The 24,532-nt window shown below is 47.7% G+C and overlaps 1 protein-coding gene across 1 annotated transcript in view; it reads right to left on the bottom strand.

Moving 5' to 3' along the window:
- Positions 1-24,532, bottom strand: part of yeats2 (YEATS domain containing 2) — a 189,478-nt gene that overhangs the window by 95,124 nt on the left and 69,822 nt on the right. The window contains 2 exon segments of the mRNA XM_038815545.1: positions 12,985-13,092; positions 22,409-22,506. Coding sequence (XP_038671473.1) covers positions 12,985-13,092; positions 22,409-22,506 — 206 coding nt within the window.

Raw genomic sequence — 24,532 nt, 5'->3', positions numbered from 1 at the left:
ACTCGGCCAATCCACCAAATCTGCACATCTTTGAACTGCAGGAAAAAAATCAAGAGCATTTGGAGGAAACCCACGCAGGCACAGGGGAATGTACAAACTCCACACAGTCAGTCACCCAAGGTTGGAGTTGAACCCGGGCCCCTGGTGTTGTGAGGCAACAGAGCTAATACCGCCGTGTCTTATGGAGCACAGGAGGTTTCTGGATTATACGAACGATACATATTGGTAAAGAGCTGCAGCATAGTCTGAATGTTGGCTGAAGGAGAGGCAAAATTAGTGGTTGATGCATGTCCCTCGGACTGGACGGATATCAGCTTTGTCCTGGGGTCAGTATTACAACTACTGCAGCTCTTAATAAAAAAAACTGGACGAGCAATCTGGACTCAAAAGAATAATATCAAACTCTACAGACGATTGAAAGTGGGGACCATGTTAACCGTGAAGAAGGAGGATGCTATCCATGTAGAGTTTGCACATTCTCCCCATGCCTGCGTGGGTTTCACCCCCACAACCCAAAATGACGTACAGGGTAGGTGGATTGGCCATGCTAAATAGCCCCTTAATTGGAAAAAAAAGAATTGGGTACTCTAAATTAATTTTTAGAAAAAGGATGCTGAGCTTCCATCCTTCATGAGGACTTTCAGACTGGCTGATTTTCAAAACATAAACATGCACCTTAACCCTTTGAGTGCCAGCCCTCTTTTCCATCTTTGGACAGAATGATAGCAGAAAAAATTGAGGATACAAGATGCTCAGATTATGTTTTAATTGCCCAATGATGGATCGTGAGTCGCCAAGGGAGTAAAATTATATCGCTTTGTGCTTATCAGTTTGCTTTTCTATCACATTGCTCCCAAACTCCACAAGGTGGAGTGCTACACTTGAAACTGTAGAGAAAAAGATCGGCCAGGATATATCCTCCACGTGGATTTTCTGACTGAGACGTTTTCAAAATATAAACATGCATGTTAACCCTTCAAGTGTCAGATCTATCCACCTCCAAAGAGAGAATACCTTTTGCTCAGACACTTTTAGGCGCGCCAGTTGCTAAAGCCCTGGGCCGTGTTATCCACGAGAGTTCCCTGATCTCCTCTAAACTACAGTGCAAACCTTGTAGAAACAAGCATAAATACTTCAACTTATTGCCCTTTCTCTGAGGTTTCCACGGACCTTGCACCGAGATTATAGCGAGATGCGGAAGATACAAAAGTCTGAGAACACGCACAAACAGACTCAAAAACAGCTTCTTCCCCGCTGTTACCAGACTCCTAAACGACCCTCTTATGGACTTACCTGATCAACACTACACCCTTCTATGCGTCACCCGATGCTGGTGTTTATGTAGTTACATTGTGTACCTTGTGTTGCCCTATTATTTATTTTATTTTATTTTCCTTTCATGTACTTAATGATCTGTTGAGCAGCTCGCAGAAAAATACTTTTCACTGTACCTCGGTACACGTGACAATAAACAAAATTCAATCCAATCAAGGCATGAATTGTCACCTCTGATGATTCTGTCACTCTGTCTTGTACTGCACCTCGTCAGGCGTTGAGTGCCAGCTTGGCTCAGTTGGGCATTCTCCTATGTGTCAGGTTTCTTGGATTAAAAACCCATCCCAGAATCTTGACCACGAGGCTGACACTGTATTGCAGTATTAGAAAGTGCTGCACTGACTATCAGTGGTGGCGCGCTTCTGATGAGGCAATAAACCAACGTTCCGTCTGCCCTCTCACATGGATGTAAAAGATCCCATGGCATCATTTCAGAGAAGGGCAGGGGTCTTCTTCCTGGTATCCTGGCAAATATTTAGCCCTCATTCAACATCACTGAAACAAATTATCTGATCATTTATTTCATCGCTGTTTGTGCTGGCTTTTTGTCAGACTTTTTACATTGCAACAGGGACTATACCTCAAACATTGTATTTAATAGAGACGTACTGAGGTTGTGACAGGAGCTATTTAAATGCTTACACAGGAAGGTTTGGGTTTATGCAGCAACCAGGAGTAAGCCGTTCAGTCCCTTGAGCCTATTCCACCATTCATGGTTGTGCTGTACCTCGACTCCATTTATCCAGCTTTGATTTGTATCCCTTGTTAACCTCAACTAACAAAAAAAATCTATTGATCCCAATCTTAAAACTTCAAGTCATCCCAGGGCCATTTGTAAGTCTCAGATATTCTTCTTAGTGTGAAAGTGGCCTTTCTAATATTATTCCAAAATATTGTGCCACTGAGCTCTGGAAGCATTTGGAAGTGACAAAAATCAAAACTGCATAATGTGCTGAAGGTTTACCGTCTTAATGCCTTGATTCAGGAGAGCATCTTTGGCAAGCTGACTGCTCACTGAATCCGAAACTAGATAGCACAGAGGCAGGCAGACAGCACGCCTACACATTGTTATATTGCGGGTGGCACTGTGGAACAGTGGTTAGCTGCCTTCCAGTGCCTGGGACCCGGGTTCAATTCCGGCCTTGGGGGACAGTCTGGAGTTTGTACTTTCTCCCCATATCTGATTGGGTTTCCTCTGGGTGCTCCGGTTTCCTCCCACAGTGCAAAGATGTGCAGGTTAAGAGGATTGGCCATGCTAAATTGCCCCCAAAGTGTCCAACGGTTAGGTGGGGTTGCGGGGATAGGGCGGGGAATTGGGCCTAGGTAGAGTGCTCTTTTGGAGGGTCGGTGCAGACTCGATGGGCTGAATGGCATCTCTCTCTCTGCGCTGTGGGTGCAGTTTTACATGAAAACTGCTGCTGAAAATCAGAATCGCTCATGGCATTTCGATGGAAGTGTTGCACTGCTTCACTACACACACCTGCCCATTTTCCTACGAGCAGGAACAGGATACATTTCAGTTTTCAGTATGAGGGTAACTTGCCATGCCCAGCACGGTGCCATGCCACAAAGGCATGAACATCTCAGTCAGAGCGGTACTCCAAACTGTCCATTGGGTCCAGGTGGGGGTAAAAGTTCAGCCACTGTTCCCAGTCCCAATCAGTAATTCTTGCTTGAAAATGCGCATGTTGATACTAGACGGGGAGAAGGTCCTGTCTGAGTATGATGCCCCTTCTTGCTGAATAATCCATTTACTGACACTCACTAACCAGGCCCATGTAGCCACTTGGGAGAGGCACTGAAGAGAAAGAACGCAGCACCTATGTAGCAACTCTCAGTGGGGTGATGCAATTCAGCTAAATAAGTGGGCGAGCGAGGAACAGAAGATACTGCTGAAAAGGTCAGATGAAATGAAAATGAAATGAAATGAAAATTGCTTATTGTCAAGTAGGCTTGAAATTAAGTTACTATGAAAAGCCCCTAGTCGCCACATTCAGGCGCCTGTTCGGAGAGGCTGGTATGGGAATTGAACCGTGCTGCTGGCCTGTCGTGGTCTGCTTTCAAAGCCAGCTATTTAGCCCTGTGCTCAACCAGCCCCTTGATGAGGAGAGGTAGGAGGTGGTTCAGGTGGAGCATAAACAATCAACCAGAGCGGTTGGATCGAACGGCCAGTTTCTGTTCCATATATTCTATGTAAATCAAATTTGGGGGAGGGAAGAAATTTACACCAAACAAAATAAGCACTTCCATTGAATGTAAATGAACTTGTAGCAAAGGGGAGGGGGGTGGATTGTGCAAGAATAACCACTAGGTGTTAATAATTCAATTCAATACTGCCTTAGCCAACTGAGTCATCAGGAAGAGTAGTGTTTGTGCTCATTAGTGGTAGAAATGGTTGTCAAGGTTCTGATCTGCCACTTCAGAGCAATTTTTGTTTCAGTCATTAGAAGTAGGAGTGTAAATGAGATGGGGTGGATGGAGTTAAATTCCCAATCAGCCATGATTGAATTGGACAACAAAGCAGTTTTGAGCAGCTGAGAGGTCAACTCGTGTTCTTAATATTCCTCTGCTTTGCTGGGTCCTTTCAAATAATAGAACACAAATGTTGCTGACCTCTACCCTCGCTCTTCTCAGCCTGGACTCCCTCCCCTTCTTCCAGGACCATCCTGATTGGTTAATCTTCCCAACCAAAAGCGGATGGGATTTCTCAGGAGGAGTTGGAAGAGGCTAACAGATTTAAACGAGGCCCGACCTCGGCGAACACTCCACATATTCAGATCTACCCAAGCGTGTGAGTAAAAGGGGCCGTAATGAAATGAAAATCGCTTATTGTCACGAGTAGGCTTCAATGAAGTTACTGTGAAAAGCCCCTAGTCGCCACATTCCGGCGCCTGTTCGGGGAGGCTGGAACGGGAATCGAACCGTGCTGCTGGCCTGCCATGGTCTGCTTTAAAAGCCAGCGATTTAGCCCAGTGTGCTAAACCAGCCCCTGTATTGAACAAGTGTTGGCAGCGGAGGTCATTTGATGCCACAGTTTGTTGTTTCTCTTTAATCTTTCATGGGAGGTGCGTTCCGCCTGATTGCCCTTGAACTGACTGGCTTGCTCCGTCATTGCAGAGGGCAATGAAACATCAACCACATTGCTGTGGGTCTGGAGTCACATGTAGGCCAGGCCGGGTAAGGATGGCAGATTTCCTTCCCGAAAGTATATTATTGAACCAGATGGTTTCTTCAACAGCAATAGTTACATGATCGCTATTACTGAAAAGAGCTTTTAGAGGCCAGATTTATCAACTGAATTTAAATTCCACCAGCTCCAATGGTGGGATTTGAACCCCGTGTCCCCAGGGCCTGAGCTTTTGGATTGCTAGTCCAGTAACGTTATAATTTTGTGACTGTCATTCCTGAATAAAATCCTCATTCACATTTATCTGCACATTACCGTGTCTCATCACCTTTTGAAACTTGCCACACGGTGGTTCATTTTGAATTGCGGGGACTGTTGCAAAGTGGGAAGATGAGGCAGAAATGGATCACACAAGCAGAAGCGAAATGAATAATGAACAGATCTGTTCTTTTTTTTTTTATAAATTTAGATTACCCAATTATTTTTTCCAATTAAAGGGCAATTTAGCGTGGCCAATCCACCTACTCTGCACATTTCTGGGTTGTGGGGGCGAAACCCACGCAGACACGGGGAGAATGTGCAAACTCCACACGGACAGTGACCCAGAGCCGGGATCGAACCTGGGACCTCAGCGCCGTGAGGCGGTTGTGCTAACCACTAGGCCACCGTGCTGCCCAACAGATCTGTTCTTAAGTGCTGCTGACTGAAGGACACCGGAATGTTGGCCAAGACAGTGTAGAATGGTCCTCACTGCTTTTGAATAGTGCTGCGAACTTCCACTGGAAGAATTTTAAGTTTACGGCCTTATCCCAAGGATGGCACTTTCAACAGTGCAGCAGGCTCTCAGCACTATTCCATTACCATTACGCAGATAAGGCTCTGACCAGGTTTATCGTAAAAGTCCAACCAAGGTCCTTTGCACAGTCACAGGACCATGGTCTGCACTCTAGAAGGGACCGAACACCTTAAACAGGTCACCCTGTAGTAGGATCCCGTGAAGGTGGTGGTGGGGTGGCATTCATGGGCTGACAAGATTATTATCAGGTGGTTAAGACTAATTTCAGTCTGTCTAGCGTGTAAGGTTCTTTTCCAATGTCACTGAACTACAGTTTACTCTGTTTAAGGAACCAGAATATCAGGTTGACTGACAAACATGCAATGTTTTGCTAACAACTGGCGCCTCCAACTGAATTCTGAGAAAACAGCCTGATTTGAATCAAGGACCAGTTTGCTGACTTTATATTGACAAACCTGCTGTGCATTACCTGTGTTTATTTTATCACAGAATCACAGCTGTGCCCCGAACAACTCACCAGCTGAACACCCCTGCACGCCTGGGTGGCCATCTCAAGCACCACTGCATTCCTATTCAGTAAACATGAGCGTCAATACACTCCCATTCAGTCACCCCATCATACCGCAATGGGGTTTCCAGCAAATCCAGCACCACTGCGCTCCTGGGCAGCAACCTCGCGCACTACTACGCTCTGATCCTGTGTCTGCATCATACCACAATGAAGGTTCCAGCAGCAATGCACTCCCATTCAATAACAAACATTTTCCATTGCACCTTCAACATAGGCACTTCACAATTGATTATAAAATTTGGCACCAAGCCTCATAAGGAGAAATTAAGATAGCTCATAGCTGACCAAAGATGGGTCAGACAGCCAAGTTTTAAGCAGGAGGAGAGGTTAAAGAGGGTGATCCAGAGCATAAGTCTTGGCAGCTGAAGGCAGAGCGCCCAAAGGGAAAGTGAAGAATATCAGGTATAGGCAACAGGTGCACAGACATCTTGGGAGGGTTGAAGGAGATGACAGAGATAGCGAAGGGTGAGGGAATGGAGGGATTTTGAAAACAAAGATGGAAATTTTAAATATCAAGCATTTGCAGATTGGGATCAATGTAGCTCAGCAAGTAAACAGGCAGTCACTCCAAGCACCACAACAACTCCTGCCCTTCCCAAGACCACAGGCACTGTTTCGAGCACCACTGCACCACCACTGATCATTCCATTCTCAACCCTCTCAGCTGAACACTGGGACATGACGTGTTCGCAGCTGGAGGGTCAAGTTTCTATTGCACCATACACGTTTGTTTCAAACAATCCATTCAACAGGGAAGCTAACCACAAAAGTATTCAGGTGGGTGGCATCAATTAATTCTGGGCAGCTGCTATGTGAATGGGAGGACTGTCTTATTCATACATTGCTGTGCAGCGTTGGCTGGGGTCAACTCCATGCAAAGGCAAGATCACGGGCAAACGAAGGTCACAAATTCTCCACACCCAGTATGTTTGGACCATTTTATAGCACTTAGCATCATCTGAGTGCTCAAACGAGTGACCAATAAATTTGAACCCTGCGCCACCGTGCTGCCCATCTCAGTCCTCTTTGAGTATCACATCAATTCACCTCCTACACCACCGCCCCCCCCCCCCCTCCCCCACCCCCAGGCAGCTCCTGCCTGAAGGAGGAGGGATAGTTTAATGTGCAACATTATTGACATGGAATTGGCAACCAACTACCTATCCGCTTTGGCAGTTTGCACCTGGTGGATGCCCCATAGACTCATTGAATTTGCAGTGCAGAAGGAGGCCATTCGGCCCATCGGGTCTGCCCCCACCTTGAAAAGAGCGTCCTATTTAAGCCTATGCCTCCACCCTATCCCTGTAACCTCACCTATCCTTTTGGAAACTAAGGGCCAATTTAGCATGGCCTATCCACCTATCCTGCACATCTTTGGACTGTTTGAGGAAACCAGAACACCAGGAGGAAACCAACGCAGACACAGGGAGAACGTGCAAACTCCACACAGAGTCATCCGAGGCTGGAATTGAGACTACAGCACATTGTTGCTCAATGAGAGGAGCTGCCCTAGGCTTTATGTTTACTCTAAATTGTGCTCTCTGTTGCACCCCCAGCTATTGCCAGTTACGGTGATAATATGTGATGCGGCTGGTGCCAAACTTGTGGGTAAGGATATAAGGCTATGTTGGCCTATGATCAACTCTGGCATCCTTCCATTCAAGCACCACCATTGCAAGAATGTCAAGTATAAAAGGTGTAAAGATTTGTCCAGCAAGATGGTTGGCCTCATCTCCCCAGCAGCTGGTACAACCTAACTTGTGATATTGAGGCATCACCTTGCACAGGTGGATATCTGTTGAAGTATGTGAAGGTCCTCCTATCCTCCTGATGGCTCAGCATACTTCTGGCAGGGCAGGGCAACACGGTAGCATTGTGGATAGCACAAATGCTTCACAGCTCCAGGGTTCCAGGTTCAATTCCCGGCTTGGGTCACTGTGCGGAGTTTGGACTTTCTCCCCGTGTCTGCGTGGGTTTCCTCCGGGTGCTCCGGTTTCCTCCCACAGTCCAAAGATGTGTACGTTAGGTGGATTGGCCCTGATAAATTGCCTTTAGGGTCCAAATTGCCCTTAGTGTTAGGTGGGGTTACTGGGTTATGGGGATAGGGTGGAGGTATGGGCCTGGGTAGGGTGCTCTTTCCAAGAGCCGGTGCAGACTCGATGGGCCGAATGGCCTCCTTCTGCACTGTAAATTCTATAAGGTATCAATCCACCAATCTTCCTTACCTTCCTCCAAGATCAGAGGATTGGGGCAGCAATGTAGCCAAAGTGGATAGCACTATGGCTTCACAGCGCCAGGGTCCCAGGTTCGATTCCCTGCTGGGTCACTGTCTGTGCGGAGTCTGCACGTTCTCCCTGTGTCTGCGTGGGTTTCCTCTGGGTGCTCTGGTTTCCTCCCACAGTCCAAAGACGTGCAGGTTGGGTGGATTGGCCATGATAAATTGTCCTTAGTGACCAAGAAGGTTAGAAGGGGTTATTGGGTTACGGGGATAGGGTGGAAGTGAGGGCTTAAGTGGGTCAGTGCAGATCCGATGGGCCAAATGACCTCCTTCAGCACTGTATGTTCTATGTTCAGAAATACGCTTTTCCCATTGCACTGTGGAGCTGTAGGCTTGAAAAGGAGTCACAAAGTTACTACCATCTGGATTTATGAAAGCCAGAGTAGCAACAGGTCTTAATCCTCTTAATCTTTCCTTTTAAATTAACTTTTTCATACATCTCATTCCCCCAGAAACCCTGAAAACCAATCAAATACACGATTACCACCTTGATTTGGCTGTCACTACAAGACAGAATAAGTTGGGACAGGAAAACCCTTGAATTTATTCAGAAAGCCAAACAGGTTAGTTGACCAGGTGGAAAGTATCGCGCCTAGTTGCAACACAGCTGCCTCCAAGTCTGGAATGAGCAGAACAGAGAGAGCCAATTAGGCAAGCATGTCTGTACAGGTGTTGAAAGGTGCGGGTAGATTTGCCAACAGAAGTGAGGAAGTGGTTTGAAGTTTCTCAAATGTTTATTGTTGTTAATTAGTTACTGTCACTGCAATGTGTTTTTTAATATTTCAGACATACACAGAGCAGGAGGTGCGCCTGTTTCAGTGTCACATGGGGTTTTGACTGCACATTTCTCCAAGTATGTGTCAAAACTCTGGTTTCCTCATCCTTTAAGGTGAGGGATCAGCTCTGGACATTTTACTTTGTGCAGAGTGGGAAGGAGGAAGTGGGGTGGGAAGGAGGAAGTGGGGTGGGAAGGATGAGTATTTAACTCCATGTCGGGTGGGGATGGGGTTTGGGGCTCTGGGCTCTTCACTCTGTACACAGTGGGGCAAGGTATCCTGACATTTTGCTCTGTAGAGTGAGAGAAGGGATCTAAACATTCTACATCAAAGAACGTGGGTGAGGGGATCCGGGCACTTTGCTCTGTGCGGAGTGGGGACAGGGGTTCACACTGTATGGAGTGCAGTTTTGTTACGCAAGCTCGGAGAACTAGCTAACTAGCTAAACACACATGGCTCTCACTAAAACTCTTCTGTAAGAGGGGTGGAATTTAAAAAACTTGGAACATTTAAGATCTTCAATACTGCTGCCATTATGGTCAGTACACTCTTAATACACAGTACCTGACCTCTAGACCCGACTGTAATGAAAGCAGATTTCAGGAGTATATTGAGAGCCAGATTCGCTCCTTTTCACTTCAGGAATTGCAAATCTTGAACCTCCAATTGGATTTTAATTCTATTCGTTTCTCACATTTGCAATGTGTGCGTGTGCGTGCGTGTGCATGAATTTTTGTGTGTGTACACATGTCTGTATGGATGTATGCATGTGCATGAATTTGTCTGTATGGGTGTGTGTGTGTGCGCGCGTGCATCCATAAGTTGTGGCGTGCATGCACATGAGTATATGCGTGTGTACCAGAGCTTGTATGCCGGAGTGCGGGCGAAGAGTGATCTCGAGTCAGAGTGTGTGCCAGAATATCGGCATGTGTCAGCTTGTATGTGGCACAATGTATACATGTTCTACCCCCTTTTCTTTGTTCTTTCCCTTTTTAAATGTGTTAATTAGCGTTAACTTCCAGTTCTAATGAAAGATTCCTGACCAAAACATTATAACGGCCTGTTCTCTCCACAGTTGCCGCCCTGACCTGCAGAAGGTTTCCAGCTATTTTTACTGTAGATCTATTCATTACTTCAATCAGGAAAAGGTCAGGCACACCACTTCAATAAGCCACTTCCTTCCTGGCCTGTCTCAGCAGCCCGCCCCTCAGTACATGGCCAGGATATATGTACATTAGGTGATGAATAAAGATCCAAGTCAGCAGTGAATTCCTCAAAAAGATCAGTCCCTTGTAACCAGGAACACAAGATTGGAATTTGGCAAGAATTCAAAACATTATTTTTTGAGGTTTGAGTGCGCACCGGTGCAAGTAAAATTCTATCACATGAATAGTTTCAATTTAGTGTACTAATTAATAAACATACTATTATATGATTCTGATTAAACTTGTCGTGAATGTTAATTTTAGCATCATGTGACTATTCTCAGCTCACACTTGGGATGGCATTTAACGACTAGCCCACCGCGTGTTTTTTGGCAGAGAGATGACCCGCCAGCGGGATCTACCGGTCCCACCGTTGTCAACGGGATTTCCGTTGTGCCGGCGTGGGGTCGGAATTTCCCGCCGGCGCACAGGATTTCCCGCCCTTGATGTCAGCAAAAAGGCGAGCAGGAATTTCTGGGTGCAAGGGAGGGAAGCATAACAGCAAATGTTCTTTACATCAGTTTAGCTCATAGGTTTTAAGAAGAAGCAATTACCTTTAACTCTGTGTTAAAGTTAAACTTTTTGACAGTATGCGATTAGTTGTAATAGAACAATTCTTTAGAGCGCGATGTATGAACCAAATGTATTAGGAGACTGGTTTAGAATGTCACATTTCAACCAATGATTATTGCTATGCACTTATATTGCATACTCACTCTGTATAACTTTAAGTACAACTTGTATTGCAAATTTTTGTATTAGCACTTTGTAGTATTCTGTATTAGCTATCCACAGTTTTGAGTTGTAAGCAACTTCTCCACTTAATTTTTTGTTCCAACATTAATGTGATTCAGTCCAAGCCCCAATACCCACAGAGTAAAGGACAGGGTCTCTAAAACAGTCACTGACAAGGAGTTAATTTAATGAGGAGCCTGCATGAAGTAAGCAAATCCCAAGTCAACTCGCTCAAGGCAGTGTTCAAAAATATAAGACAGAATACTTCCTCCATCTTAAACAAATGGGCAAGGAAGGTACCACAATGAGAGGGATGGTCCCACATGTAATTGACACATCAGAGGGCCAGTCAGAGGACTGTGGGAAATGACATCTGACCTCTCCGTGCCCCATCGCCTGACCGCTCCCTGCCCCACCGTCTCACCGCTCCCTGCCCCGCCGTCTCACCGCTCCCTGCCTCGCCGTCTGACCGATCCCTGCCCCGCCGTCTGACCGCTCCCTGCCCCGCCGTCTTACCGCTCAGTGCCCCGACATCTGACCGCTCCCTGCCCCGCCGTCTGACCGCTCCCTGCCCCGCCGTCTGACCGATCCCAACCCCGGCATCCGACCGATCCCAGCCCCGGCTTCTGACTGATCCCAGCCCCGGCGCCCGACCGATCTCTGCCCCGGCATCCGACCAATCCCTGTCCCGCCGTCTGACCGATCCCAGCCCCGGCGTCTGACTGATCCCTGCCCCGGCGTCCGACCGATCTCTGCCCCGGCGTCTGACCAATCCCTGCCCCCGGCGTCTGACTGATCCCAGCCCCGGCGTCTGACCGATCCTAGCCCCGGCGTCTGACCGATCTCTGCCCCGGCGTCTGACCGATCCCAGCCCCGGCGTCTGACTGATCCCTGCCCCGGCGTCCAACCGATCCCTGCTCCGGTGTCTGACCACTGGCTGCCCCGGAGTCTGACCACTGCCTGCCCCAGTTCTGACAATTCCCTGCTCCAGCTCTGACCATTCCTTGCTCCAGCTCTGACCATTCCTTGCTCCAGCATCCAACCGATCCTTGCCTCAAGGACCGAGCGATCCCTGCCCCAGGGTCCGACTGATGCCTACCCCAGGGTCTGACCAATCCATGCCCCAGCGTCTCACCGCTCTCCCACCCTCATTTTCTGGCCCACATCTCAAGTGTTTACCGCTCTGCCTCCAGTACGTGTTCCATGCCCTGTATCAGACCACCATGCTCAATCTCCGACCACCCTGCCCGCAGCTTTGGAATGTATACCTTCCAATCAAGATAGGCAGAAGTCTCACATTATAGCAATTAAATTATGCACGAGCAGCTGGTAGGATATCGAGGGTTCCCTCTTCCCCAACTTATTAACAGGGTGGGGGGAACGCAGGGACCACAACAGTTCTCAAACTCCAGACCCATGCACGCTATAGGCCGTGCCAGTCGTGGCTCAGTGCGCAGCACTCCAGGTTTAGGTTCAAGTCCCACTCCAGAGACTTGAATACAAAAAGTCCTGAGGGAAGGATGGTTAATGGTGTCCAGAACATAATCCATTTTATCATAGCCTGAAACATCAATCATTATCTTGGCTAAAAACAACTGATGCACTTCCCTGCATCACTTTTGTATTATAAATTCAGATATATTTGGAAACCACCCGAAGTTATTGAAAATCCACACTCTGGTTATTGACCAGCATCCAGTCAGTGTTTGGTCTAATCTCCCTGTTGTCAGCATTAAAATTATCCATAGTCAGCAATGTGTAAGGAAAAGAAGTTCTTGTCCCTTTGGTCTCCTGGCGGTGCACCAGGGTCTCGGTCAGTGACGGGTGTGATCGAGTGCTGGCCTGGCCAAGGCCTACCCTGGGGCATCACGAGTGTGAGAGAGGGCATAAGGCCTTGGTTGTGTAGCTGAGTCTTGTCCTGACTCAGGCCTGGGATGAGAGGTCCTTTAATTTTCTCTCACTAAAAAGGAAATCACCTTTCACCCCACTAATTCAGCGCAGGGCCATGCTGAAACAATTCCGGTAACTGACTCTGGGGCTACTGCACTCACAGGGCTGACATCCGTATTAACAAGATCCTTAAGTGAAAGCAGGATTTTAGTTGCAGGGCCCACACCTTCAGTGGAAAGTTATCTGAAAGCAGGTGATTCCCAAATCTTACCTTGGTGAAGCCACCGAGACCCCCAGTCACAGGTTTAGGGCTCTGGACCTTGGGATGGCTTCCAATGGGGCACAGAGGGGGCATGGCTGCAAAAAGTGCATCTTCCTGCTAAAAAGAGAAGCACAAAAGATGCATCGTCAATCTATAGCCCTCTCACGGAGATAGTGAGCTTCAGCAATGCTGGACTAGAGAAGTGGTCAGCTCCTTCGGAATGAGAATCATCAAATCTACATTAAAACTGTGCCCATACCACATCCGAAGCCAGCGGTGACGCTGGGAGATAGATTCCAGGCCGCTGAGAGGCAAAAATAAAAATTAAACCCAAGAAGTAAACAAATCAAACTGAGAATTGCACTGTTTCCACTCGTTCTCCAGTATTATTTTACATCAAGATGACAAATATAATCCAAATTGTGGCTTTCTTTCCCCCAATAAGATGGTAGGGCCAGGTCATTAAAAGTGACTGCATTTATACAGGCTGTGTGAGTAATGTAGGGAGAAAAAGCCAAACTTCATAGTATAGGGTGCAGATTCTATAGGGTTTATAAACATCCTTGCTCTTTAACCAACCAACCCACAGGGATAGTTTTATATGGCCGTTACCGGCTTCATACTCAAATGTTTCAATGCTCTTCAGCCGTACTCCCATCCTTCTGCCCTCTAGTCATCCAAAAAATTGCTGCCTTTATCCTCTCCCACAAGGTTCCACTCATTCATCGCTCCTTTATTGGCATTTGCTCTCCCAAACTCTCCAGTTTAGAACTCTTTGTGATCTTGCCACTTACCTGATAACTCTACATTCCTCCAACTCTGGCGCTGAGCACATCGCCCCACCCCCTCTGCACAGTCCCCCACTCCATTGACGGTCATGCCTTTAGTTGCCTAAGCCTTCTTGCCAGACTGCTCCAACACAATACTTCCCTCTTAAAAGGCGCTCATTAAAATCAACGTCATCCTTCTTGACATCCATTTCTGTCTGCTAAACATCAATAAACTGCCTCAAGGCTGTTCCTTTACATTTGAGTTTTTATAAAAAATACAAACTGTTGTTTGCTGCAAAACCAATGAATTGACAGAATTTAGCATCCTTTGCTTTATTCCTGTTTCCTTCTTGCCTTTAAAAAGGAGTCAATCATGAATGACATTTGCACAATAATGACACAGGGAGATGATGGTGTGAAGTTAATGTTGCTGGATGAGCAATATAGAGGCCCAGGCAAAGTCTCTGGGGACATGGTTTCAAATCCCAACGATTGTTATAAAAACCCATCTGGTTCGCTAATGCCCTTTAGGGATGGAAATCTGCCATCCTTACCTGGCCTGGCCTACATGTGGCCCCAGATCCACAGCAATGTGGCTGACACTTCAGTGCCCTCTGAAATGGGCTAGCAAGCCACTCAGTTCAAGAGCATTTAGGGATGGGCAACAAATGCTGACCTTGCCAGTGACGCACACATCCCATGAAAGAATGAAAGTCACCCACAGAGTCTCAGAGGGAGCTGGGCTAACAAATGCGTGGAAAGCACACTGAATTAATGCTCGTTGTGTGCTCTCTCATCGATGTACTTTGCACACTTTTGTTTCCATAAAAACATTCAAAGCAGAGAGAATAATTGAAAGGAAGTCACTAACGGCCCAAGAATCTTTTTTTTTTTTTTAAACAGGATATTTCAAACAGGACATGACTACAAGAGGTACAAGTCTTTCCAGAATAAGTGTTTTAATTCAAATATTTATTACGAAACATCCTTTCATGGGTTTGTCAATCCGTACAGAAGGGTGAGCTTTTCTGGCCAAACAATCATTTCCTGTTCCTAAAAATTCTCATGTCGCTGTTCTAGGTAAGGTATGTAAAGTCACCATAATCCCAGTTGACCATAGGCTGCTTTCCCCTTTGAGGGGTGTCATAATATATACCAATATATCATGGTGCAGACACACACTGATGGACACACACAGGGACCAATCAACATGTGCCAATCACCAGTTAGAATACACACACTATAAAGGCAGAGGGCACCACGGTTCCCACTGATTCTGGGTGCTGCCTCTGAGTGTAACAGGAACCTATTCAGCCCAGCACGGACTCACAACACGTGCTGTGAGGGGGGGTGGGGGGTTGTTGTTGGGTTACGGGTATAGGGTGGATACGTGGGTTTGAGTAGGGTGATCATTGCTCGGCACAACATCGAGGGCCAACTAGCCTGTTGTGCTGTACTGTTCTATGTACTGTTCTATCTCTCAAGCCTACACAAGCCAACAGATCACGATACCAGGAGTTGAGGAATGCTCGCACTTCTGAGACCTACCGTTCAGTGATCTGCCTTCCACCAGTCTCCAGCCATCCCACAGAGTGGACTCCGTTCGCCCACCACTGCCTCTCCGCATTGCAGGGAATCTGGGCTCGAACTGGAAACTTTTCAAACAGCGCTTCCAGCTGTACCTCGAAGCCAGTGACCTGGAAGCTGCCTCGGACGCACGTAAGGTTGCTCTCTTGCTCTTCACAGCCAGTGACCACGCTCGGAACATTTACAACTCGCTCACCTTCGATGAGGGGGAGGACAAATCGAAGTTCAAGAATAGAATTCTGAAGTTTGACAGCCACTGCGTTGTCGAGGTCAACGAGAGCTTCGAGAGATACATGTTTCAGCAGCGATCTCAGGGTAAGGACGAGCCTTTCCAGTCCTTTATCACCCACCTCCGCGTCCTTGCGCAGTCCTGCAACTACGGGTCCACCTCTGATTCTATGCTCCGTGACCAGATTGTTTTTGGTGTTCAATCTGAGCCCCTGCGCCAGCAGCTACTAAAAGTAAAGCAGCTCACCCTGTCCACGGCCATTAAGACCTGTGTGCTTCATGAACATGCCTCCACGCGCTACTCATGCATCCAGGCTGCTGAAACGGCACGGCAAGCCCCTTACGAGGCAGAACGGGTCCAGATGATAAAATCTCTTCAGGCTCTGGACCTGAATGATGGCGGCCATTTCGCGGAGTCCCGCGCCCACACGCAGCGAGCGCGCTGATGTCACGGACCGCTTCGCGCCGCGCTGGATTGCCCCGCGCATGCGCGGTGGCGCGCCGAACGTCCCAACGTTGCGTGCGGCAACTGCGGCTCCGCTCACTTAAAGCAGCAATGTCCCGCGAAGTCCCGACACTGCCTGCAGTGTGGCAAACGAGGCCACCACGCTGCAATGTGCAGATCTTCCATGCCTGCTGCTTTTCGAAGGTCCACCCAGCCCCACAGAGATGTCAGGGTTATCCAGCCTGCCATCAATGAACCTACTCTACACCTTGATTCCGACTATGCCTGCGATGACCCACAGGTCCCGTTCCAAATCGGCGTCATTACTACCAACAGGATGTCCCCCAACCGTGGCACTGAACCTGTCCACGTCCACAGTGTCAGCCAGGATGATGAGTGGTGTGCCACTCTTACGATCAACCGGTCCCCTGTCAGGTTCCGCCTGGACATTGGCGCTTCTGCCAATCTCATTGCGTCGTCTGATTTTCGCAAGCTCTGCATACAGCCTGCTGTCCTGCCACCTGCGTGTAAATTGCTGGACTACAATGGCAATGCCATCGCCGCCAGTGGCTCCTGCCGCCTTGAGGTGACACATCGTGCTCACACAGTCATTCTCCCATTCAAGATTGTTGCTGCCTCAAAAGCGTCCTTGCTTGATGCGCAGGCATGCAAGCTACTCCACTTAGTGCAGAGAGTACACTCTCTCTTCAAGCGATACACCTGCATCCTCTGACACAGACTTCAGGGCGCAGCTCGACTTCATCATTCAGCAATACCATGATGTTTTCGAAGGCATGGACACGCTCCCTTACACGTACAAAATCTTACTCAAGCCCAATGCCACGCCTGTCGTTCACGCACCTCGCAGAGTCCCAGCGCCCCTCAAGTACCGCCTCAAGCAACAGCTCCAGGACCTTCAGGACCAAGAAGTCATCTCGAGGGTCACGGAATCCACAGACTGGGTAAGCTCCATGGTCTGTGTCAAGAAGCCGTCCAGCGAGCTGCGGATCTATATTGATCCTAAAGATTTAAATCAGAATATCATGTGGGAGCACTACCCGATTCCGAAACGGGAGGAGCTCATGTCCGAGATGGCCCACGCCAAACTATTCTCAAAACTGGATGCCTCTAAGGACTTCTGGCAGATCCAACTAGATGAGTCAAGCAGGAAGCTGTGTACGTTCAACACACCCTTTGGCAGGTTCTGCAACAACCGGATGCCATTTGGCATCATCTCTGTGTCCGAAGTTTTCAACCGGATCATGGAGCAGATGATGGAGGGGATCGACGGCGTCTGGGTATATGTCGACGATATTATCGTCTGGTCAACCACCCCGCAGGAACACATCGCCCGCCTTCAGCGTGTTTTCAGGCGCATCCACGAACACGGCCTCCGCCTCAATAGGGCCAAGTGCTCCTTCGGCCAGTCAAGTATCAAATTTCTGGGGATCACATCTCCCACCAGGGGGTGCGACCGGACGAGGACAAGATTGCAGCAATCACGTCCATGAAGACACCCGAGGACAAGAAAGCGGTTCTCCGGTTCCTGGGGAAGGTGAACTTCCTCGGGTAGTTCATCCCGAATCTTGCTTCACACACCACGGCCCTCAGAGACCTGATTCGCAAAACCACAGATTTTCAATGGCTCCCTGCTCACGAGCTGAATGGCAGGAGCTGAAGGCCAAGCTTTCCACGGCCCCAGTGTTGGCTTTTTTCGACCCGACAAAAGAGACCAAAATCTCTACTGATACCAATCAGTCGGGCATTGGCACCGTGCTCCTGCAACGAGATGAGGCCTCGTCATGGGCCCCCGTTGCGTATGCGTCGCGGGCGATGGCTCCAACAGAGCAGCGCTATGCGCAAATCGAGAAAGAGTGTCTCGGCCTTCTCACCAGAGTCGTGAAGTTCCACAACTACGTCTGTGGGCTCCCGCAGTTCACGGTTGAAACAGACGACTGCCCCCTTGTAAATATTATCAAGAAGGACCTGAATGATATGACGCCTCGCCTCCAGCGTACCTTACTCAAGCTGCGCAGGTACAACTTTCAACTGATCTGTACCCCGGGCAAAGACCTTGCCGTAGCCGATGCTCTCTCAAGGTCGATCACAACTCCATGTGATTATGACGGCTTCATTTGCCAAATAGACGCTCACGTCCAGTTTGCAGCCTCTCATTTGCCAGCTATTGATGCACGATGGATGCAAATTCACTGCGAGACAGCGGCTAATCCACTTCTGCAGCGGGCGATGCGCCTCATGTCGGACGGGTGGCTCAAGGGACAATGCCCGCAATTTTACAATGTCCGCGATGACCTGCGGGGTCGACGGGGTGCTCCTGAAATTGGATCACATCGTCGTCCCACAAAGCATGCGCCAGCTAGTGTTGGAGCAACTCCATGAAGGCCATTTAGGGATTGAGAAATGCCGCCGCAGGGCCAGAGAACGTCTACTGGCCGGGCATCAATGATGACATCGACAGTGTGGTGCTCAACTGCTCTACCTGCCAGCGTTTTCAGCCCGCCCAACCACGGAAGACCCTATTGCCCCATGAGCTCGTCACATCGCCTTGGACCAAAGTGGGCATCGACTTGTTCCATGCATTGGGCAGGGACTACGTCATCATCATCGACTACTTCTCCAGTTACCCGGAGGTCATCAGGCTGCACGACCTCACATCCTCGGCTGTGATCAGGGCGTATAAGGAGACATTTGCCCGACATGGCATTCCGCTGACGGTCATGTCGGACAATGGCACCTGTTTTGCGAGCCAGGAATGGGCCGGCTTCGTCCGACACTACAATTTCCAGCTCGTGACGTCCAGTCCCCTATACCCCCAATCCAATGGGAAGGCGGAAAAGGGGGTCCACATTGTAAAGCGGCTCCTCCGCAAGGCCGCCGACGCCGGCTCAGATTTCCATCTTGTTCTGCTGGCATATCGTCGTCCCGCTGTCCACCGGCCTGTCGCCTGCTCAGCTGCTAATGAACCGCACCCTCAGAACGACGGTGCCATCAATTCTTGCTCCCAACCTCGACCATGTCCCCGTGCTCCACCGCATGCACATGTCTCGACTGCAGCAGAAAACTTCATACGACTCACAGGCTGTTGACCTTCCTGACATCCATCCACCCAACAAGGTTCGCATCCACCTCCCGGATGGTGGCTGGTCTGCGCCTGCTGTCGTTCTAAAGCAGGTGGCTCCCCGCTCCTTCCTAGTCCGCTTACCAGATGGATCCATTCGGCACCGCAACAGGCGTGCTCTTCCAGGGTCGTCACGGGATCCTCCGACCAGCTCTTCTACTGATCCCGCCATGGACTGTGTGGCGCTTCCGGTCGCTCTGCCTGCCCCTGACAGTGCTGCAGCCCTCCCGGCTCCTGAGGCGCCAGCCATTGCCCCACCCTTGAGGCGGTCAACCTGAGTTCGTCGCCCACCTCAGAGACTGAACTTATGAAGTCTGCACACATGTGGACTTTTTGAAATGTTCTTTTTCCCATAGTCTTTGTTGTTGCATTCGTTATCCAGTGATTTGTAAATAGATTTGTTGGTTGTTCCAGTTCATGGCAGTCATCTGCACCAGGCACCTTCCTCTGTAAATAGTCTTGTTCCCTGTATATAGCCTTGTACATATGTCTTCGCACCTCACACGTAGCTAGGTACATTCTCCACACACCCACACTATTTATTAGCACATGCCTAGATCAACATTTTTTTATAAAAGGGGGGATGTCATAACATATACCAATATCTCATGGTGCAGACACACACTGATGGACACACACAGGGACCAATCAACATGTACAAACACCGCAGCCAATCACCAGTTAGAATACACACACTATAAAGGCAGAGGGCACCACGGTTCCCGCTCATTCTGGGTCCTGCCTCGGAGTGTAACAGGAACTTATTCAGCCAGCACAGACTCACGACACATGCTGTGAGAATCAACTGGTTTGGACAAGGCTTAGGTCTCTAGTTCAAGTTAGCATTATTTAGACCCAGTCATCGTGTGTTAGTTAGTTAGAAGTAGTTAATAAAATTGAGTTGAACCTTCATCTGTGTTGGAAGTGTCTGTTCATCTCTCAAGCCTACACAAGCCAACACATCAAGGGGAGAGCTGACTGGTGGTGAATTAACCTGAGGACCACTACACCTCAGGCGAGAGAAAAGTTGCGTAGGTGGGGCCTTTGTGAATAACCTCAGCGGGTACAAGAATTGAACCCTCGCTTTGGCCCTCGCTGGCCTCGCTTTGCATCACAAACCAGCTATCTAGCTAACTGAGCTAAACCAGCCCCCAGTCTCATGTCCCTGTTCTATACATGTACAGGTAACCTGTCTCCCATCTGAAGTAGACCAATCATGATTATGTCTTCCCAGCCACAAATTGAAGAGTCGCACTGGCTAGCGGTGGATAAGAGGTCATCTGCTGGCCACTTTAGCCAAGAGAAGTTGCCTTGGTGCAAGAAGCGGTGAAACATTTGTCTGAAAGGCTATTTCTCCACATACCAGCATTCTAATGTAAGATATCTGGGTCTTCTTTAGTAGCGAAAGTAACCTAGTATTTTCCACACCACACACCCTTCCCCAAGCAGAATACCACCCCCATGTCACATCTGAGACTCAGTACCCACATAACTTTTTGAAATCTCTTCAGCATGGGATGAAACACGTGGGTGATTTTTTTCCTCTTGTGCACAATAGCCGGTGTAATGCGGTTAATTTCAAATTAACTTCAAGAACTTTTATTATGTTGTGTGTGAAATGTCTTGACGTTTAGGCATGCTGCATCAGTGCAGTTGATCTTTAAATCATGAAATAAGAAGTTTTATCTGCCTTATTCCTTGACGAGTTTTAAGACTTTACCGATGCTGCTGCCCCTGTCATTAAATACTTTCTGTTGCTTGAAAAGAAAAAGCATGAAAAATATTTTTGTCTCTGGCGTCAGAATGATGTGTCTTTATGGGCATTCCAATGCACTTCACAGGAGGGTTACCAAACGAAATGTAACACCGAGTCAAATAAAAAGGACAAGTGACCAAAGGTTTGGTCATAGAGGAAGTTCTAAGGAGCAATTTAATGGGGAGAGTGATGTAGAGAGCGCAGAATATTAGACAGGATATCCCAAAGCTTAGGGCCTTCTTAGTGGAGGGCACTGCCACCAATGGTAGAACAAAGACAACCTGAATTGGAGATACACAGAGTTCCCGGGCTGGTTGTTGGGTAGGAGGAGGATGCAGAGTTATGGAGGGGTAAGACAATGGAGCAATTGGAAAACAAGGACAGACTTTTTTTTTAAATCAAAGCCTTGCTTAATGTTAAGTGAATTAAATACATTAAACATTGCTTAAGCACAACTGACCACAAGCTCCATGGCCAGGATATTTCGGATGGCGGAGCTTCCCTTCCTACCATCGGAGAAATCGGTGGCAAACATATCCCCACCCATTCGATTTGATTTGATTTATTGTCACATGTACCGTACAGTGAAAAGTATTTTTCTGCAGCCGAGGGAACGTGCACAGTACATAAATAGGAGACAAAAAGAATAATCAACAGAGTACATTGATAAATGGCACATCGACAAACAGTAATTGATTACAGTGCGGAGCAAGGGGCCAAACAAAGCAAATACATGAGCAAGAGCAGAATAGGGCGTCGTAATTAGTGTTCTTGCAGGGAACAGATCAGTCCGAGGGGGAGTCGTTGAGGAGTCTTGTAGCTGTGGGGAAGAAGCTGTTCCTGTGTCTGGATGTGCGGGTCATTAGACTTCTGTACCTTCTGCCTTATGGAAGAGTCTGGAAGAAGGCAATGCCTGGGTGGGAGGGCTCTCACCTTCTTCAGGCAGCGGGAGATGTATACAGAATCAATGTGGGGATGGCAAGATTGTGTAATGCGCTGGGCTATCCCTCATTCTCCGATGACCATTAACTGGCTGGAGGCAGGGTTTTCACCCCTCAGTTGGCAGGAAGTCAACCAGATTTATATTTTTATTTAACCTACACTACCTTTGCCATTCCCTATGAGAGAGAATAAGAGGAAATCCCCACTCTTTAACAGAGCCTGTTTCAGGTGGCATGGGACTGGGGGCTGCTACATCAACTAAATTTGACCCGGCTAGTAGAACAGATGAAGTAGGACTTTTGAAGGTGGGATATGTTCCCGCTGTCACTGGCAGGGAGATACAGAGCATGAAAATGAGGTTCCTCACGAGGTTTCTGTTTATTTTTCAGTGCCTCCCCATCTTTATCCGAAGGGCCTTTTTTAAATGAGGAAACTAGGTGATTTCAGGTTTTGTGTGAGCGGGTAAAACCCTGCGAGTGAAGAAAGTGTTGCAGGATAAATGCCTTAATAAAATGTTTTTCAAAAAAAACACAGAGCCAGGTTCAACCGGACAAGAAAGCCCTTACCTTCACAGTAGTTGCGATAAAGCTACTGCCGTGGATCTTTGGGATGGGTGAACGTGCTCCCTGTGAAACACCTGTAAGCTTTGCCGTGGGGCTCCCTCCTTCAAACAAAACAGACATATAAATAAATCGGCTTGCATTTGAAAAACTATGGGAGAAACCGTGAGTTTAACAAAAAGGCAAAACTAAAGGCTCTTTATCTTAATGCACGTAACCTTCACAACAAAGTAAACAAATTGATAATGCACAACAAAGTAAATAAATGGTAATTACAGACTGCAGGATGACAAGGATTGGGGTCCTGAATATTATGGGGCACATGACATTCAAGAAGAATAGGAATCTAGATAAAGGTGGGGGGGGTTTAATCAAGGATGGCATTGGTGCAATAGGTAGACATGGCCTTGGTTCAGGAAATCAGAATGTAGAATCAGATGGAAATGAGGATTAGTCGGGCAAATAAGTCACCAGTGTGAGTGGCCTACAGACCCCTAAAGTAACCACAAGGCAGGACAAAGCGCACAAGAAGAAATATTGGGTGCGTGTAATAAAGGGACGGCAATGATCTTGGGTGATTTTAATCGAGGAGTAAAGTGGAAAATCATAGTGGGCAGAAGTAGCCTGGATGAGGAGTTCACAGAATGCTTTGGAGATAGTTTCTTTGAGCAACACATTCTTGAAACCAACCAGGGAGCAGGTTATATTAGACTTGGTACTATGTAATGCGACAGGATTAATTAATGACCTGTGAGTAAAGGCACCCCTAGGTAGCAGCAACCACAATATGATTGACTTTTACATACAATTTGAAGGGAGCAGAGTAGTTCCAACAATACATTCCTGTATTGGCTGTGAATCAGGAGGTGGAAGCAAAAGTGGAATTTTGCGAAATCACAATCACAAGGGAAGCTGTACTGAGCAAACTGATGGAGCTGCGGGATGACAAGATTCCAGGTATTGATGGACCACCCTAGGGTCTTAAAAGAGGCAGACAATTCCAAAATTCACTAGATTCTGGAACGATTCCATCAGACTGGAAAGTAGCAAATATAACCCCTCTATTCAAAAAGGGAGGCAGAAAACAGGAAAGTATAGGCCAGTTTGCTTGGTCTATTATGGAGAAGGTGTTAGAATCGATCATCAAGGGGGCACTACAAAAAACTCACAGTAACCGGGATGAGTCAGCATGGTTTTGTGAAAGGGAAATCATGTTAATCAATTTATTGGCGTTCTTTCAAAGGGTAAAATGCGTTGTGAATAAAGAGCCGGTGACATACAGTACTTGGGATTTCTAGAAAGCATTTGCTAAGGGTCCACATCAAAGGTTATTGTGGAAAATAAAAGCTCAGGGTGTCAAGGGTAACACATTGGCAACAATAGACGATTGGCAGAAGACAGAGAATATGCATTAAAAAAAATTTCTGATTGACAGGATGTGATGAATGGAGTACTACAGGGCCTCACCTTTTTACAATTTATATTCATGGTTTAGATTTTTTTTCCAATTAAGGGGCAATTTAGGGTGTGCAATCCGCCGACCCTGCACATTTTATTAATAATAATAATCTTTATTGTTACAAGTTGGCTTACATTAACACTGCAATGAAGTTACTGTGAAAATCCCCGGTCGCCACATTCTGGCACCTGTTCGGGTACACTGAGGGAGAATTCAAAATGTCCAATTCACCTAACAAGCACGTCTTTCGGGACTTGTGGGAGGAAACCGGAGCACCCGGAGGAAACCCATGGAGAAAACATGCAGCCTCCGCACAGACAGCAAACCAAGCTGGGAATCGAACCCAGGTCCCTGGTCCTGTGAAGCAACAGTGCTAACCACTGAGCTACTGTGCCACCCATGAGTTGTGGGAGTGAGACCCACGCAGACACGGGGAGAATGTGCAAAATCTACCTCGGCATCGTGAGGCAGCAGTGCTAACCACTGCACCACCATGCCTCCCATCAATGGCTTAGATGAAGGGAGTGAACATTTGGTAGCTAAATTTGCAAATGACACAAAAATAGTTTGGAATGTATGTTGTGAAGAGAACATAAGGAGGTTACAGACGGATATAGGCACGTTGAGTGAGTGGGCAAAAATCTGGCAGATGAACCCTAATGTGGGAAAAT

This window comes from Scyliorhinus canicula, chromosome 13, assembly GCF_902713615.1.
Source record: "Scyliorhinus canicula chromosome 13, sScyCan1.1, whole genome shotgun sequence".
Classification (NCBI taxonomy): domain Eukaryota; kingdom Metazoa; phylum Chordata; class Chondrichthyes; order Carcharhiniformes; family Scyliorhinidae; genus Scyliorhinus; species Scyliorhinus canicula.
This window is presented reverse-complemented; position numbering and strand designations above follow the sequence as displayed.